The sequence below is a fragment of the Chrysochloris asiatica genome, unplaced genomic scaffold, assembly GCF_000296735.1.
Source record: "Chrysochloris asiatica unplaced genomic scaffold, ChrAsi1.0 scaffold00034, whole genome shotgun sequence".
NCBI classification, from domain to species: domain Eukaryota; kingdom Metazoa; phylum Chordata; class Mammalia; order Afrosoricida; family Chrysochloridae; genus Chrysochloris; species Chrysochloris asiatica.
In genome coordinates, this window is record NW_006408552.1 from 4,380,126 (window position 1) to 4,396,768 (window position 16,643).

At 57.4% G+C, this 16,643-nt stretch overlaps 1 protein-coding gene across 1 annotated transcript; it reads right to left on the minus strand.

Moving 5' to 3' along the window:
• Positions 1–312: 312 nt before the first annotated feature.
• Positions 313–15,650, minus strand: STX1A (syntaxin 1A (brain)). The gene is made up of 10 exons (XM_006859700.1): positions 15,574–15,650; positions 7,544–7,621; positions 7,099–7,198; positions 4,047–4,121; positions 3,349–3,422; positions 3,160–3,268; positions 3,002–3,075; positions 2,142–2,279; positions 662–772; positions 313–390 (listed from the first exon to the last, which is right to left on the minus strand). Exons 1-10 carry the CDS (start codon positions 15,601–15,603, stop codon positions 313–315), a joined length of 867 nt encoding a protein of 288 aa, XP_006859762.1. The 5' UTR covers positions 15,604–15,650.
• Between the last annotated feature and the right edge of the window lie 993 nt (positions 15,651–16,643).

Here is a 16,643-nt window from a genome sequence, read left to right on the forward strand (position 1 = left end):
GCCCAGAGGGCACCTGGGTGCCACAGCAGGGAGACCCCAGGCCCGAGGGGAATGACTGCAGGCCAGAGGAGGCAGCTTAGGCCAGGGCCTGAGTCCGTCCTACCTCCCCTCTGCCTCTTCCATACAGAAACAGTCACAAAGATCATGCACACAACACAGCTCAGGGCAGGGCGGAGCGGAGTGGAGGGAGGGCCGTGTGGCAGAGAAGAGCAGCATGGGGTAGGGGCAGAGGGCGCTCCGAGCCAGAGGCAGAGTGGGGCGGGCTACCAGGCCAGGCGGCAGCAGTCCGGAGTGAAGTGGCAGCCATGGCTTCTATCCAAAGATGCCTCCGAAGGTGGAGGCAATGACGATGCCCAGGACCACGCAGCAGATGATGATCATGATCTTCTTCTGCATGGGTGGCAAGGTGGGGCTCACTCAGAGGCTGGGACGGACAGGGGCTGGGGCAAGTTTTAGAGCGGGGAGGGGTGTGCTGAGGGAGAGGGGCAGAGGAGACCAGCCTATGATTAGAGGCAGTTGCCATGACTAGGGGAGGTGAAGGTTCTGGGCCTTTTGAGAGAAGGTGCCAAGGGAGAAAGACTTCGGGTCTTGGGGGCTCCCAGGTGCTAGGGAAGGGGCTATCCTGGGGGATGTGAGCATAAGCCAGGCGGGGGCTACTGACCCGGCGGGCCTTGCTCTGGTACTTGACGGCCTTCTTGGTGTCAGACACGGCCCTCTCCACATAGTCCACCGAGTGCTCCACGTTGTACTCGATCCTGTCAATCATCTCACCCTGCGGGGTGGGGAGCCGAGCCCGAGGGCCCCCTCTCAGGGGCAGGACTTGAGGAAAGCACCCTGAGGTTTAAGAGAACAGGGGATGAGGTGGACGGATGGACAACTACTCACCTGTGCCCCTCAGGTAGCTGTCAGTGGAAGGACTGGCCATGCAGTTTCAGCCAAAGGATGGGGGACCATGCAGGGAGTGCCAGAGCCTGGCGTCAGAGCTGTATGTCTGAACGGGAGAAGCAGAGCTAGAAGGCTGGAGTCAGCTGGAGTCTGGGCCTAGCCTGGCTGGAGCTCACAAGGTGATCAGACTAAGCACCTCTCCATCCTCTAGGTATGAGGGTCCCACTCTGTTCTGATGATCTGCAGGCTTCAACCTTGAAGATCCCTGGCTTGTTATAGTGTCCCTCCCATTGCCCACCCCACAGCTCACTCAACCCGGTCTGCTCCCATGCTGCCCCTAGAGGCTGATCCGACCATTGTGCTTCCAGGACAATATTAACATTTGGCTGTTCTCTTGCTCTCTCAAGTCCATGGCCACCCACAGGTGTCCATGTCATGGTGGTCTCTTCCCTCTGGCCAACCTGCTTTTGTAACTCAGGTCACATCACTTCCATGATTAAAACCTTCCAAAGGAGAAGAGAATCCAAATGCCCCCCGACAGCTTGCTCCATCGACCTCATCTCTAACTTCCTCTCATCTCCTCCACCATGTGCTCCAGCCTCCCAGACTGCACTAGGTTCCTCAGATATCAGGCCCTGCTCCTCTCAGGAGCTCTGCGTCTGCTGGTCACTTTGTCTGGGAGCCAGCTCTTTCCTGTTCCCTTGAAAGTCAGATGTCACTTCCTCAGAGGCCTGACCACCCCATCCACAGTGACAGCCCCGTCACTATGACAGTGTCCTCAGACCAGTAGCAGAAATGCAAATTCATGGACTCTCACCCCCAACTTACCTATCCCTGGGAAGAGGGATCAGGAAACTTAAAACACCGTCCAGGTGGTTCATAGACATGGGCCAGCGCAGGACTATTGCTCTACTACACTGCCACCTCCCAATATCTCCCGAGCACCTGGATCAGTGAGGGAATGTTCCCTGTATCTGCCTTGGCTGCCCCTTCTTCCTATAGACATCTCCGCCAGGAAGCTGGGCTTGGTGGCAGGTCAAGCAAAGCCATGCGGGTGGGGTGGGGGGTCCTTCAGGTGGACAGGGCCATGCGGTGGACAGAGTCCTGGCGGCACTGTCCACAGTAGGTGGCTAGTTACCTGAGACTTGGTCCCTCCCAGACAAGAGCAGCGTGTGGGGCAGAAAGGAAGGGGTTAGAGCAGCCCGAGGTGCTCCAGTGGGGCTGGGGTGGGGGCCAGGGGGCCCCCGGGCACTCACCTGGCTCTCCACAAGCATGGCCATGTCCATGAACATGTCGTGCAGCTCTCGGATGCTGTTCTCCAGCTTGATGATCTCACTGTGCCGGGTCTCAATCTCGCTCAGCGCCTGCTTCGAGATGCTGGAATCCATGATGATCTAGCAGGTGGAGTGAGGAATTGGGACCCAGTGGTCTGGGAAGTGGGTGGGGACCAGGACCAGAAAGGCAGAAGGCCAGAGGGGAAGGCAGCTAGGATGGGCAGTGGCTGAGTTGTTCTGGAAGGGAGGGCTGAGACTCCTCCAATTTCCCACTGGGTTTACTGTGTGTGACCTGATTTCCTCGTTGGTCAGATAGGGCTGGTCCTGCATGCCCCCTGTGCTTGCCTCATGGAAGCTGCTCCATCAATGGCTGCCTTTATTCCTGTGGGCTTGATTACCAGATCTCAAGTGGGCTGCCCCCGCCCCATTGCCATGGAGCCGGATCCTGAATGGAAGCTTCCCCTTTTCTTCCTGCTTGTATGTAACTGTCATCGTTCCCTCTCTGTGGACCTTTGCCTCCCACACCTGTGTGCCACCTCCTCCAGGAAGGACCGCTGCCCAGTGGAGAGCAGAGCATCACTCGGATGTAGGGTCTGCCCACTATACCCTGTCTTCCAGGAGGGCCTATGGACCAGCAGCTGGTGGGACACGGCTCTAACTGGGCAAAGTCAGGAGATCATGAAGGGTCTTCATTCTACCTTTGTCACTAACATGCATATGCCCTCAACTGACCTTGGCCTTCTCTTCAGCCACCCCACAGTGGCTGGTGCCCAAACAGTGCCAGTCCTGCACTCTCTATATAGTTCAGGGGTCTCAAGGGGTGCAGTGGGGTCTGCACTTACCCCCGATGCAAAGATAGCTGGGTTTCCACTTTCCAGCATGTCCTCTAGCTCCTCACTGGTGGTGGTCCGGCCAGCTGTAAGCAGGGATCAGGCTGAGCCTGGCTCTCTCTCCAGGGAGCACAACAGCCCAGCCCCGCCCGGCCTGGCCCCGCACATACTGATCTCCAGCTGCCTCTGGATGCGGCCCTTGCAACGCTCCCGGTAATCAGACTGCGTGGCGTTGTACTCCGACATGACCTCCACAAACTTCCGGGACAGTGTGGAGTGCTGGCAAGAGGAGACAAGGGGGCAGCATCAGGCCCGGCCTACAGTCGGGCACCTGCCCGTCCCATCATCCCTGCCTGCACCTGTGTCTTCCGGATCCTCAGGTCGGCGGATGAGCGGTTGAGTCCCTCTTCCTGCTCGATGCTCTGCTCAATGGCTGGGGGAGCAGAGGGTGGCTGAGTGACACCCCTCACTCCCTATCCCTGCCCCAGGCTCTGGCTCAGGACCTGGGGCACATGGGGGCATGGGGAGTCGGCAAGAGAAGTAAGGGAGGAGGAGAGCAGGCATCATGGAGGCAGGCCGAAGTGGGGCCTGCTCTCATGTGCATGTCACGCTGTGTGTGTGAGCACCTACATGGGACAGGTCTGGCGGCTCTGTCCCGTCCACTATCAGCCCGGGAAGGTGTGCACCCACTCAGCAACCACCCCCAGAGTGGAAAGGGTCAGGGGGTGCACTGGAAGAATGGTGGCTTAGACCTGGATATTCCCGGGTGGGCGTGTCTGTGCCCACAGGGGAACGGGGGGCTCCCCACAAGACCCGCAGCCCCATTAGTCTGTCGGCACAAGGAGCTCATAAGGGGGCCAGTGCTCAGAATGGCGCACACTTGGCTCCTTGGCCCAGCCCAGAGCCTGGCTCCAACAGGCCTGCCAAGGAGGGGGAGAGTGAATGGGCCTCCAGTGACATCCTCAGAGAGGAATACAAGAGCCAACCCACCTATGGGATTCCAGAGAGTGGGCCTGTAGCACCCCTACACCCCAACAAGGCCTGAGCCCACACTCACTCTTCAACTTGGAACGAACTTTGTTGGCTGTCTTCTTTATGTCGGCCATGAGGTCCTCCAGCTCCTCTTTCGTCTCTGGGAAGACAGAGGTCCCCACTGCACTGGGGCCAGGTGGAGTCTTCCCCAGGCTCCACCTGGCCCCCATTCCTGGGCCAGGGCCCTATCACCTGCAGCCTCACCCCTCCACAAGGCTTTCCAGGGAGCTCCCTTCCTCCCTCGCAGCACACAAAGATGGGGCTACATTTAAGGCAGGAATCACGGTGGACGAGCTGGAACTGGTACTGGAACACTTACTACTTGCCCAAGTTGAAGGTAGGGTTCACCTCGCTAGCTCACCTGGTGACTTTGGGGATTGAGCATCTAACTGATAGGGAGACGGGGAGCCTCCCCCTACCTCACTGCCTCCTTCGACTCTCCCAGCTGCCCCTCCCTGGCTGCCAAGCTCTGTGGGGCCTACTGCCCAGTGGGCAGGAGGGGGCCGGAGCACCTGGCCCTGGTGGGAACTGATGGGGGCCAGGGAAAGGAGGGGAGCCTGGGGGCAGTCCTAGCCTTTGAGACAGAAGCTGACATTCTGATGGGGGGATTGGGGTTATGGGGTCTCTGGCTCTTGTTCCAGATGGGACCATCATCCAAAAAGCAATCAAAGCCTGTGGGGGTACCCAGCTCACCCCAATCCTTTCAAGGAGCTGGCTGGTCAAGTGGGGCAGACTGACTGCTTCCCCGTGGGTGCTGGGCGGAGCCATGGGTCCTGGTCACACCCAGAACTCAAGCAGCCCTCTGGACTCCCCACTCTGGGATGTCAGGACAGTACCCAGTCCGACTGCACCCCATGCTTACCTCTAGGGTGGGGGCTGCTCCTATGGAGGGTTTATAGTGGCTTATCAGGATAAGGCTAAGAGATGGAGCGCCCTCCCAAGTGGAACTTTTTAAGGGGACTGGGGGCTCTGATGAGGGTGCTTCGTTTGTGGGAACCAGGCCTTTGTTTTGAGCCCCCCCAAAGTGGAACATTTTAAGGGCGTTGGGGGGCTCTGAGGAGAGGAGGATGGTGCCACATTTGTGAGAACAAAGGAAAACTCGGTTACCAGCTGCTCTGATATCTCAGCCTCTTTTGCTCAGACTCAAAATAGCCCAGTTTGATGGCAGCCCCCAGAGGAGGCCGCGCCAGCCTTGGCCCAGGAGAGCCCCCCTCTTTGCTTTCCTTCCTGTCAGTCTGCTCCGTCTCTGCCCAGAGCCCCCAACAGGGAGCCCCATCCCTCAGTGAGACCCGTGGGGCTGCCAACTGTTCACGCTCTGCAGGGTCCTGGAGGGTGACTCTGTGGAACTGGTCCCACCCTGTCAGCAGAGCCCCAACTCCCCAGCACTTTAGAACTCTGTTCCCCTTCCAGCTATCTTCTGACCCTCACCAGGAGCAGTCCACAGGACACATTCGGGTAGTAAGCATGACACACACACACTGCATCACTGGCTGGCGGTCCCACAATGTAGGTGCCTGCATTCTGTCTCCTGCCCCGGGTGGACCTTTGCTTCATCCCACCCTTCCCAGACAGTCTCCGTGCCCCCACAGACGCACCCTACTTTCCCAGGGCCTGGCCTTGGACTCGGGATGTGTGTGTGTGTGTGTGTGTGTGTGTGTGTGTGTGTGTGTGTGTGTGTGTGTGTGTGGCAATAGCCTCGGAGTTGTGGGAAGATTTATTCTGGGTTTTTGAGAACACCAGTGGGGGGCGGGGGCGGGGCATGGGAGGGTCACAGATAAAGAGATAGTTAGATCCCACCCTGAAGGAAAGTGGGGGGGGGGGAAGGGAAGGAGGAGAGCCACATTGCTGGCCAGCCAGGGCACCAGATCCTTCTCCTTGAGTACTGTGCTGTGCCCATCGGGCCCTAGCCTCAAAACCCACTGCCACTGAGGACACTCTGACTCATAGACCCTTTATAGAGCTTCTGAGAGGAAATCTTTAAGGGAGCAGAAAGCTGTATCTTGCTCCTACAGAGCAGCAGCTAGTGGGTTTGAACTGCTGACTATGCAGTTAGCAGTCTAATGCCTAAGACACAGTGCCACCAGGGTTCCATGTTGCTGTTGTTAAGAGTCACCAAGTCTGTCTCGATTCATAAGGACCCAGTATAGGGTTTCCAAGGAGCAGCTGCTGGGTCTGAGCCACTGATCTTGAGGTTAGCAGCCCAGTGCTTACCCTATAGCACCACACCACGGTCCCATAGGCTAACCCCAAACCAAGCCTACTGCCCTGGTGCTGAGCTCAATTCAAAGCACTCCTACAGCCCAGAGGAGTCGTGCACTCTAGGATTTCCAAAATGAAATCCTGACAGGAGCAGAGTCTCATTTTTCTCCCTGGGATCGGATGGTGTGTTCGAACCCCCTATTTTTCAGTTAGCAGTCCTACACTTAACTCACTGCACCCCTAGGGACACTCCCCCACAGGCTGGCACTTTCTAAAGGAGCCAGAGAGGCAGGGTGCAGCAAGAGAACACGTCTACAGCAAGGAGGTGGAGGCAGGGCACCTCAGGGATAAAGGTGAGCGAGCCCCCTTCCTCCATCAACCACCCCAGGGGAAGGATGTGACCCCATGAGTCATCAGCCTGGTGTGGTTGTCAACATCAGGAACTGACAGCCAGGTCATGAGGGTCTGTCTGGGGACAGAGGGGCAACTCCTGTGTGGAGGCAGAGTCCTGAGGATGCCCAGGTGGCCAGCTCCTGCCAGAAGCTCTGCCTGCTTGGCTGACCAGCCCTCCCACTGCACTGCGCAGGCCTCAGACTGCCATCTGCTCCCTGGGGAGGTGAGGGAGAGGGAGGGGCTGGGCCCAGAGGCCAGACTCCAGTTGCCTTAGAGAGAGGCGGGCTCACCTGCTGAGGGTGGGGCTGGCCACCTGTCCGTCCCTTGCCCGGGCACTGTCATCCTGGGCACTGACCTTTCACCCCTAGGCCTGGGATGGTGGCTTCCTTCTGAGGTTCCTGCCTCCCTACTTGCCAGGTCCCAGCACCCTCAACCTCCCACAGTGTGGGGTCCTGGCCTCCCCCTCCCCACACCCACACACTCACTCTCATCGGGGTTGGGGGAGGCCAGGATGGCGCTGTGCTTTCGTTTCACCTCCTCCACGTTCTCCGAGATCTTGTCAATGAAGCCACGGATCTCCTCCACCTGAGGGCAGGTGTATCGGGGAGGGGCTCAGGGAGAGGGCCAGCACAGCTTCAGGACGTCGGGGAGGGGGAGGTGTTGCAGTCTCTGAGTATAGTCTGTTGTTTTGTGAAGTGCTGTTGACTCAGTTCTGACTCACACTGACCTTGTGTAGAGTTTCTGAGGAGTGGTGGGTGTTTATCCTACATTAGGACTTTACTCACCCTCAAAATGGGTTCAGTAGTTTGGTACCCACTTGGGCTGCTGAGCCAGGAACAGGTACCTCAGACACCTGGGCACGGCTCAGAAGGGACATGTGACTGGCCAAGGTCAGTGTATGGGGTGAGATGGGGGTGGGCTGGCTCCCACCTGTTCAAAAAACTCATCCATGAAGCGGTCTCGGTCCACAGTGACAGTGACATCATCATCATCGTCGCTGTCCTTGGCCTGCAGTGGGAGGGAGGTGCACACATGAATAGTCTGGAGTGGGACCTGGGACCCCAAGTGACCAGCACATGAGCACACACAGACAGAATGCAGATACAGACCCTGAGTGGTCCACCTCCCCCCAGAACCTCTTACAGCGACGGGACAGGCCTGGCTGTGCCCTCCGTCCCCAGCCTTCACAGGTGGAGCCCTCACAAGACCAGGAAGACCCTTGGAAGGAGAGAGACCCAGCCTACTAGGCTGGTGACAGGGCCAAGTGTCCACCTCCCAGCATGAGGCTCTTCCCCAAGACTAGCTGCCGCTTCCTTGCAGGCCCAGGGTGGTCTCCGTGTAAGCCCTCACCTCAGGGTGCAGCTGAAGAGACCCTGCTTCCTGTCAGGCAAACAGACCTACGGCCTGGTGACCCTGGTCTGAGCCCCTGTGACTAAAGCCACCCAAGGGTGTCCTTATCTGGGCCTGCTTCAGGCCCCCTGTCCCCCCCCCCCCCCCCCGCAGGCCTTGTCTGAGACAGGCATCTGGATTCCCTACTTTTAGGGACCCAGCCACGGCCCATGACCTTAAAGACGGAACCCCTTCTGGGGAAGGCTCTGTAGGGGCGATGTGTTTATCTATCCACCCTGTCCCAGGCCTAGCGCACCGACACCACATCCTGGGTGCTGCGTTCACCCACTCAGCCTTCTGCAGGGCCTCTCTCCTCTCCCTGTCAGCCTTAACTGCAGACTGACTGTCCTTCCCTCTAGTCCTAGGACTGGGACTGGGCCTGGCGGTGCTTCGTGTCTCCTCAGGCCCCAGATACACGTGTCGGTCCCAGGCCACCTGCTCCAGGAGTATCAAAGTCACTCCCCGTGGCCACCAGACCTTGCCCCCACCAGGGTCAGCCGCTCTGCTGCAGTGTCAAAGTCGTCCTCCAGAGAGGGAGGCCAGCTGGGTACCCCAGGGCAGGGATGTTTGTCCCTCTTTATCTGGATTCTAGGGTGGGGCTCCGCCACACCTCCTTTCCTGTCAGGGCTGAGGACTGACAGGTGGAAGTGGAGGGGACGGAAATGAAGGGGACCCCCGAGCATTCAGGACAAGGGCCAGGGGAACTTCGTCTAGGCACTGTCTGCTCATCCAGGAAATGGGGACAGTGATGCCCAGCTTCAGAGCGTGAGAAGAGAGCACATTCTGGGTTCCCAGAACCCAGCCAAAGTGGGGGCCAGACAATGAGAGGGGATTGGGAGCCTCGTGGAGACATGCGGGAGGGGCCTCTTCTCATCAAGAGATCACACATCCGCCCCAGCAGCTAAATCCATCCCCTCTCCCGCTCCTCACAGAGCCTGTGTCTGCTGCCAGGTAACGCCCCCCATCCTCCCCAAAGCCCACCTATAGACACAGAATCTAGAAGTCATTTCCACATGCTAAGGCCAGACCAGGTCCAAGTGCTGGGTCAGAGGAGACCCCCTGGAGAAACTGAGGCAGAATGCAGCCCTCAGAGAGCCAGATCTCCCTCCTGGCATTGAGCCAGGATCTCCCACAATGCCCTGGTGCCCACAGGTGGACGGGAAAGAGAAGGGGCCAGTTCCCTTCTCAGCTCAGGCCAAAGACAAAGATCCCTGAGTCCCAGAGATGACACTTACTAATGACCCTGTCTCAGAGACCCCTGGAGTTTGGATAGGGGTCACTCCCTGGCCATCTGTAAAATGAGAACGTATCTTCTCCACATGGCTAGCTTGCTCTGACCTGCACCCTCCATAGCCTCCCCTAGTGGGTTGTTGGCTGCAGGGGTTATCTTTTGTAGCAGGAGGGGGGAGGGATAGATCCTTCAGGGCCTCTACCTGAGGGGGGCGTGGGGGAGAGACCTGGGACAGCAACTAGGGGGCACCTGGGGTGGGGTCTACCCTAGAGGTGGCTTTGAGGTTAGCCCCCAAACCAATCAGTGGGTTTCAAGCCTGACCTCACAGCTTGCATCAGCCTGTGGTTCTAAGCAAAACCTTGAGAGGCTGCTCCAAGGGGACCATCCCCATCCCCTCACCAAGTCCTCCTACTTCCTTCCCCTTCCCCACCCCTTGACCCCAGCACCCCAGCTTGAGGCCTGCTCCCTCCCGCCCCATATCTCCCTGCCACTATAATCTGTCCCGTGGTCCCATCTCATCCCACAATTCCCTCTGTCTGGAACACAGGCTCCCTTCATCCTTGGTGCCACCTCCTTCTGGAAGCCTTCCTCAGCTGCTCCCGAAGTCAGCAGCTTGCTCCCCAGGTTCCTCACATGCTTGGAACCCCAGGGGACCTGGAGTCACCCTGGCCTCAGCTTCCAGTCTGCACCTGGATGTCTCACTAACTTGCCCAGGTAGCCCTTCCTAGCTCAGGCAGCCCTGGTGCAAAAAAGCCTATCTTTGCCATGGGGGTTGGCCCCAGCCATAAATCAAAAAGGGCCCTGTGGGGTGGGATCCCATCAACCACCTCCTGGCAGAATCTACAGCCTCCTGGGGTTTTCTTTTATAGGTCACTGGGATCCTTCCCAGGGCCCTAACTTGAAACCAGTCTCAGCCTTTGTGCATAGCGTCTGAAGTCTCCTGCAGTAAGTCAAAAGGTACTGCTGTCAAATCAGACACTTTTATTATACAAAATATCAAAAACTGAAGCTATTAGATCTCGACATTGCCTCTATCTAGGTCTATATACTTCTGGGGGCGGTGTTTCCATCTCTCTAACCCCTCCCTGAAGAATTCCGTACTCTTTGAGTGACACCATGTGAAAACAGCAGTTTCGGCATCGAGGGATTCAAATCATGGTCCTTTTCAATGGTCCTTCAGTTTGGGGAAACAAACAAGTCTGAAGGGGCGATATCAGGATTGGAGAGTGGCTGGGGAAGATTTCTCAATGAAATTCTCGTGGGACCTCCCTAGCCACTCATGAAGAATGAGCAGGCACATAGTTGTGCTGGAAGACAATTCTTAGAACAACTTTCCTGGCCTTTTTCTCACTAAATGCAGTTTTCAACTTTCTTAAAACATCTTCCTTATTAAGGCCCTATGAGTGTCCTGTGTTTGTGGAGAAACTCTATCATGATTTTCCCTTTGGGATTCCACAAAACAGTTGACATTGCCTTCTGAACTGACCCTTCTGCCTCGAATTTAACTGGCCCAGGAGATTTCCTATTTTTTTTTTTGAAAACACCCTAACAAGACTCAGACAAGTGTATTACCGACAGAACTTGTCTGCAGACATCAAATTGCAGAGTCATGTTTAACACGCTTTGTTTGGAATCAACTGGTGTATGTGTAAATTGGAATCCCAGCAGCAATGCTTTTGGAGATGTCCTTGTAGAAACAGAATCTGCTACTGACTGGTGTGAGCAAAGGGCTGCCCCATGTCCTGGGGTCCGCCTCTATCAATACAGCCGAGATTATATCCATGATTGTGGAGGAGAGCTCCAAGCCCTTCCCTGCTGCTGTCTCAAGTGACAATCGAACGGTCCCTAACTGTTGCCCCCTACAACCTCATCCATCCAGGCCAGGCCCTGGTGGCCTCTGACTGAACACATCTTCCAGACTAAATCAGGCTCTTGTTGTTGTCAAGTGTTGTTGAGTTGGTTCCGACTCATAGAGGAATTGTATAAAGTTTCCAAGGAGCGGTTGGTGAGTTTGAACTGCTGACCTTGTGGTTCAAACCAACCTTGAGGTTGAGTGCTCACCCTACGGCACCACACTAGGAGTCCATTGGGTACTGAATAAATGGATGTAGGACGCTTACTTTCCCTGCCCCTAACCAAGGCACACTCCTGAACCAAAAGAAACAGGTACCGCAGCCAGCCTGGCTTACCACCTTCCGGGCTTCCCAGATGGACTTGAACATGGGCTCTTTGAGGAGGCACACCTCTGACCTGCCAGCTGCTGGGCATAGACTGGTACCCTATTACATAACTACTACATAAGGACTCCGGAGTCCTGGTGTGGCGCTGTGGGTTAATGCGCCAGACTGCAAAGCCATTTGAATTGCAAGGTCGGCGGTTCAAGCTCAACAGTCGCTCCTAGGAAACCCTGTATAGGGTTGCTATGGGTCAGATCCGACTCGATGGCACTTAACAACAACAACAACAACACAAGGGATCCAGCTCCCTGGGAATCGACCAACTCTGAGTGGCAGTCATAGGTCTAGAAAAGGCCTGGGTTCAAGCTGGGGGCTTGGGTGGCTTCAGCATGGAGCTGCCTTCTGGACACACCCACCCAGACTCCACGCCTCCCACCAGCCCAGGCTGCAAGACCTTCTCCTGAGCCTCCCCAGGGTTTTTATTTTTAAATAAAAACCAGCTTTCAGGGTTCCCTCCTGAGGATGGGGTGTGAAGTCAAGCCCTCACAGAGTTGAGAGTGGGGCCTGGTCTCAACCTCCCCTTCAGCCTGCCCAATGATGGGTGGATAGCAGTGTTACTTGCAGGTAAAGACCCTGCTAGAATCTCTCTGTTTGGAGGTAGCCGGTGAGGCGAGTTGGCCTTTCAGAGCTGGCCTCTCTGGGCAGAGGCTCTGGATTCCAGAACATCGTCCCTGAAGCCGCTCTGTGGCCTCCAAGAGGCAGCCTTTGGCTCGTCCTAGGGGATGGCATTGGGCCAGGCAGCAGGTTGATTCATTGCACCAGCCAGGCTGAGCAGGAGTCGCTGTTGTCTGCCTCGAGGGCTATTTTTTCCCCCTTCTTTTTAATGACTAATCAAAGTTAACATCTCAAGTGCACAGAGGCCCAAAGCTGAGTCAGGGGGTGTGAGGCCAGACAGAGGCTCCAGGAAAGGGGTCCGAGGGTCCCAGCTGGCCCCTCCCCCACTTCTCTGACCGGCTCTCAGCAGGAAGGCCCTTTGCAGTACCCCAGAGCAGATCAGGAAGTGGAGGGGGCTGGGCTCTAGCCCTCATGGCACTGGGTGACCGGGTAAGGCCTGGGCCTTTCTGGACCTCGGGGTTCCTGTCTGTTAGTCCCTGACGGCTGTGGATCTGCCACCCTTCCACCCCTAATGAAAATGAAAACATGCCCCCACCCACTGTTTATTCTGGGAAACCCCAGGGATGGAGGCAGTGACAACCATGCTGTGCATGCTGAGGCCTACCAGGCAGCTATTTTCACACCCTCATCTGCAAGGCAAGTACGACCGGTTCCACAGGACAGCTGAGGAAACGGCTGTGAGAGGTTAAGGACCAACCGGTCCACAGTCTCTTCCTAGCAGAGAGCAAGCCAGAAGGTGAAACTGTAGGCAAAATAGGGCACTGGGCTGGCCCTCCAGGCCTGCCCTGGCGAGTACAGTGAGGTAGACCCCCATCACCCTGTGTGGGTGCCTTTACTCACACAGGTCCCACCCTTCTTTCTCTTCAAGACCAGCTCCTTCTCCTGGCTCCTTCCCAGTGCGCTTTTTGGGGGAGCTGCCTTCTAGCAAGTACTATGTGCCCCCCAACATGGGACCAACATGTATATAAACATAGCTTGGGCCAGAGGGTGGGTCAACTCCAGGTGAGAAACCCAGGCTGGGGCTGGGGGCTGAGTTGGGGGGAAGGAGGCATCTGAAGGTTAGAGTACGGTCGCCTGTGTTCTCCTGCTCTGCATGTCTCTCCTGGGCTCCTGGGCTGCTTTTGCCTTTCCCGCCCAAGGATTGGCCCCTGCTGATCCCTAAGGGCCTATCTACAGTGCAGAGGCCCCCCCATGCTGGCCTCCTAGGGACCCTGAGGTGCCCCTTCACTTGTCATCTGCAGAAATGAGCTCCGTGTATGGGGGGGGGGGGTACTGGAGGAGGCTGGAGGGCTGGGCCTGGCCTGCAGAGCGCTGAGGAAATGCGCCAGCTCCTTCTCCAAGTGTGACTTTTATATAAATACGCTCGCTCTCTGCGCCTTCCTTCCAAATGTGGTGGCATTGGGTGGGGATGAGAAATGAGGAGGAGGAAGGAGGAGGGAGGGAGGGCAGGAGGAAGGGGAGTGCAGCAAACATCCTGAGCATCCCATCTGTCCAGCCTGCACCAGCTACTTGATTCCTGGAGACCCTGGGCTAACAGTTGGGAAACCTGGGATTCAAGGTCTCCCTCAAATGAGGACTCACTTGGGAAAGCTGTGACTCCACCTCTCTCTCTAAGATGCTGGGTTCTAGGGTTTCCTGGGTCCACTTCATACATTGGGAACCCGAGGCCCACAGGGAAAGGGACTACCAAACTGACAGCTCCCACTCTCCACCCTCATGGAAGGTAGGGCCTTCAGGGGCTCCAAACACTTGTGATGATTCACATAGTGGCCTGGCCTCACCAGGAGAGACCACCCAGGCTGTGAGTGCTCATGCACATGGCTGTAAGCATCTTGATATACCAGGCAACCAGTGTTGCCCTTGTGACTTGATTTTTCCTCCAGAAGTGGGCTGGAGAGGCTGATGAGCCAGTGACCCTCTTCCATGTGAGGGACTGTTGTTCTCCTCCCACCCGGTCCTCACATAACGCCTCAAACCCACCAGTAACCCCAAAACCACAAGACCACCACATAGCCATTCATCATCAAGAAAACGTTCTTTCTGACTCAACAGAACACAGGAAACTTGAGGGCAACCACAAAGGTTGGCAGGGGGAAGTGTTTAGAGATGACATACAGCTTGAGGGACCAACTTCTTCCTTTGAAATCTCCTGGGGTTTTACCAGAAGCTGGGCGCTTGGCCAGGAATAACTCAGGTCTGAGGAGAGGATGGGGGCTGCCATGCCAGAGGAGGCAGGAGGGAGATAGAGGCAGGAGAGGTACAGTTCACAGCTCCACGATAACCAGGAGACAAGATTAATAAAATAAGGGAGATCCCCACACAAACTCAGTATAAACTCGCAGAGCGTTAGAGCAGCTGGGGCCCATCACAGATCAACACAGCCCAAAGGATATGTGGAACTTTTCATACGATGGGACCAAGGGCTCCAGCTTCAAGCTGGGTGAGAGAAGGTATGTACTAGGGGGCCATAGAGCTGGGGGCCCCTAAGATCTGTAGTTGAGGCCTGCCAATAAGGTGATCAGCCAGGAGCTGGGTAAGACTCCACCTTGGAACTTGGTCTAGGACTCGGAACTTCCCCTCTCCCACAAACAGGTGGGCTTCAACTCCTTCACTGCTCCCATTCTGGCATCTCTAAGAGCAGAGGTACCACAATCCTAGTAAATGGCAGAGGTCAGGGGAAGAGCTCCGATGAGCAGAGCTGGGGCAGTGGTCTCATCTAGGTTGAGGGAGGGTGGGCTCTGATTCAGAACCTCCATATTCCCTCCTCTGGCACCCCGCCCCAAGAGTTGCACCCTAGGGGCCTTTAAGACCCAAGGGAAAACAGATTCAGGTCAGAATCAGACCAAAAAAGCCTTTAAGGGCTAGGAAGCGCTGGTACAGCTGCATGAAAGCCAGGATGGTGGGCCAGGGGCCGCTCTGGCCCCTCCCTGACCCAGAGGACCAAGACCCAGCCGGGAGCCACAGGTGGTGGGAGCCACAGGTGGTGGGGGTGGCTGGGCGCCCCGCAAGAAGCTCCAGGAGATGGAGCTGTCCCCCCCTGACGGCCGGGTTCCAAAGCACGCTCCGCAAAGGGTCTCCAGACAGGGGGCCATCCCGGTCCCTCTGTCTGTCTATACCAGCTGGCAAACCGGAGGAATAGGGGTGAGGGTCAATGGAGAGGCAGAGGGGGGATCGGCTCCATGGGCCAGGAGGTCAGGTTTCCGTTCCGCTACCGAACCCGGATAAACACCCCCAGTGCCCAAAGCGAGGGCACGCGAAAAGTTTATCTAGTACCCTAGGCTTCGGCCGCCGGTCCACAAGCCAACAGAACCGAGCTCGCGCGAGTCCGCGACCCCGATGGGATCTGAGGGGCGGGACTCCAAAGGGTCGGGGTTCCCGGCCCCGCAATGCACCCCACGTCCTGCCCGGGGTCCCGGGGGACGCCGCCCCGATGGCTACTGGTCGGGTAGGAAGTGTTTGGCCCCTCTGGGTGCCGGCGGTGGACTCACCGTGCGGAGCTCCTGGGTTCGGTCCTTCATGCTCCCGGGAGTGGCGGAGGCGCCGGCTGCAGCTGGCGAGGTCCGCATGCGCGGCGGTCACCCCGCGGCTGCGCAGCGCTGGCCCGGCCCCGCCCCGGCCCCGGGGACCCTGGCCCAGCCCCCAGCCCGGCCCCGCCCCGCCCCGCCCCGCCCGCGCGGGTCCTTCTCCGGTCCTACCCTTACCAGACCCTGGGTGCTTGGCTTCTGGAGCGCTCATCGCGACGTCTCTGCCTGGGATCCAGCTCCCAAAGCCCCTGCTCCCTCCCCTGCCCCAACCCCCTCTGGACCCACTTCTCATCAGTCCTCGCTTTGGACCCTGGATCCTCACCCCCAAAGCTCCGGGGATTTGTTAGAGGCTGGACCCTCTTCCGTGATTGTATTACCTGATTCCGTGATTGTATTACCTGAGGACCTCCAGCACCCCCCCCCTCCCCTCTTTCCCGACCCCAACCACAAACTTTCTCCAGAGAGTTCCAGCCTCTCCCCTCCCCATGTGCCCCTTGTCTTACCTAGAAGTCCCCTTCTTCTCCTTTCTGGGTCTGGTTCCAGCAGACTGACTACAGGAACGCCTCTGTCGGATTTAAGTCATAGCCTCCTCCCCTTCCCCTGCATCCTCAACCCTGCCTGCTCCCAGCCCCAGGCCTGGGTTCGGATTTTCTTCCTAGAACCTGGAAGCAGCTAACCCAACCAGCCTGGGGCCAGCCTTCTCTGACTAAAAAGCTGAACTTGTGAGAGGATGAGGATGCCAGGCCCTCTCTTCAGACCTCTTGAGCGAGCAAACGTTTACACACCAGCCAGCTACCCCCTCCGTGCCCTGGCCCAGGCCCTGCTGACCCCAAGCCAAGCACAGCCCTTCCCCGTCCCCAAAGCTACCAAGGTGTTGCTGCTCTGGTACTGGGCCAGCCCCCTGCTGCCCAGCGTGTGTACCTGGCACTCTTCCCAGACTGTGGGCATAGGTTAGCTGACTGCCAGGCAGGCTGGAGGACGTGTTCCAGCCATCCCTCTTCCCTGGAAAGCCTGGCTCAGATGTGAGCTGGCAC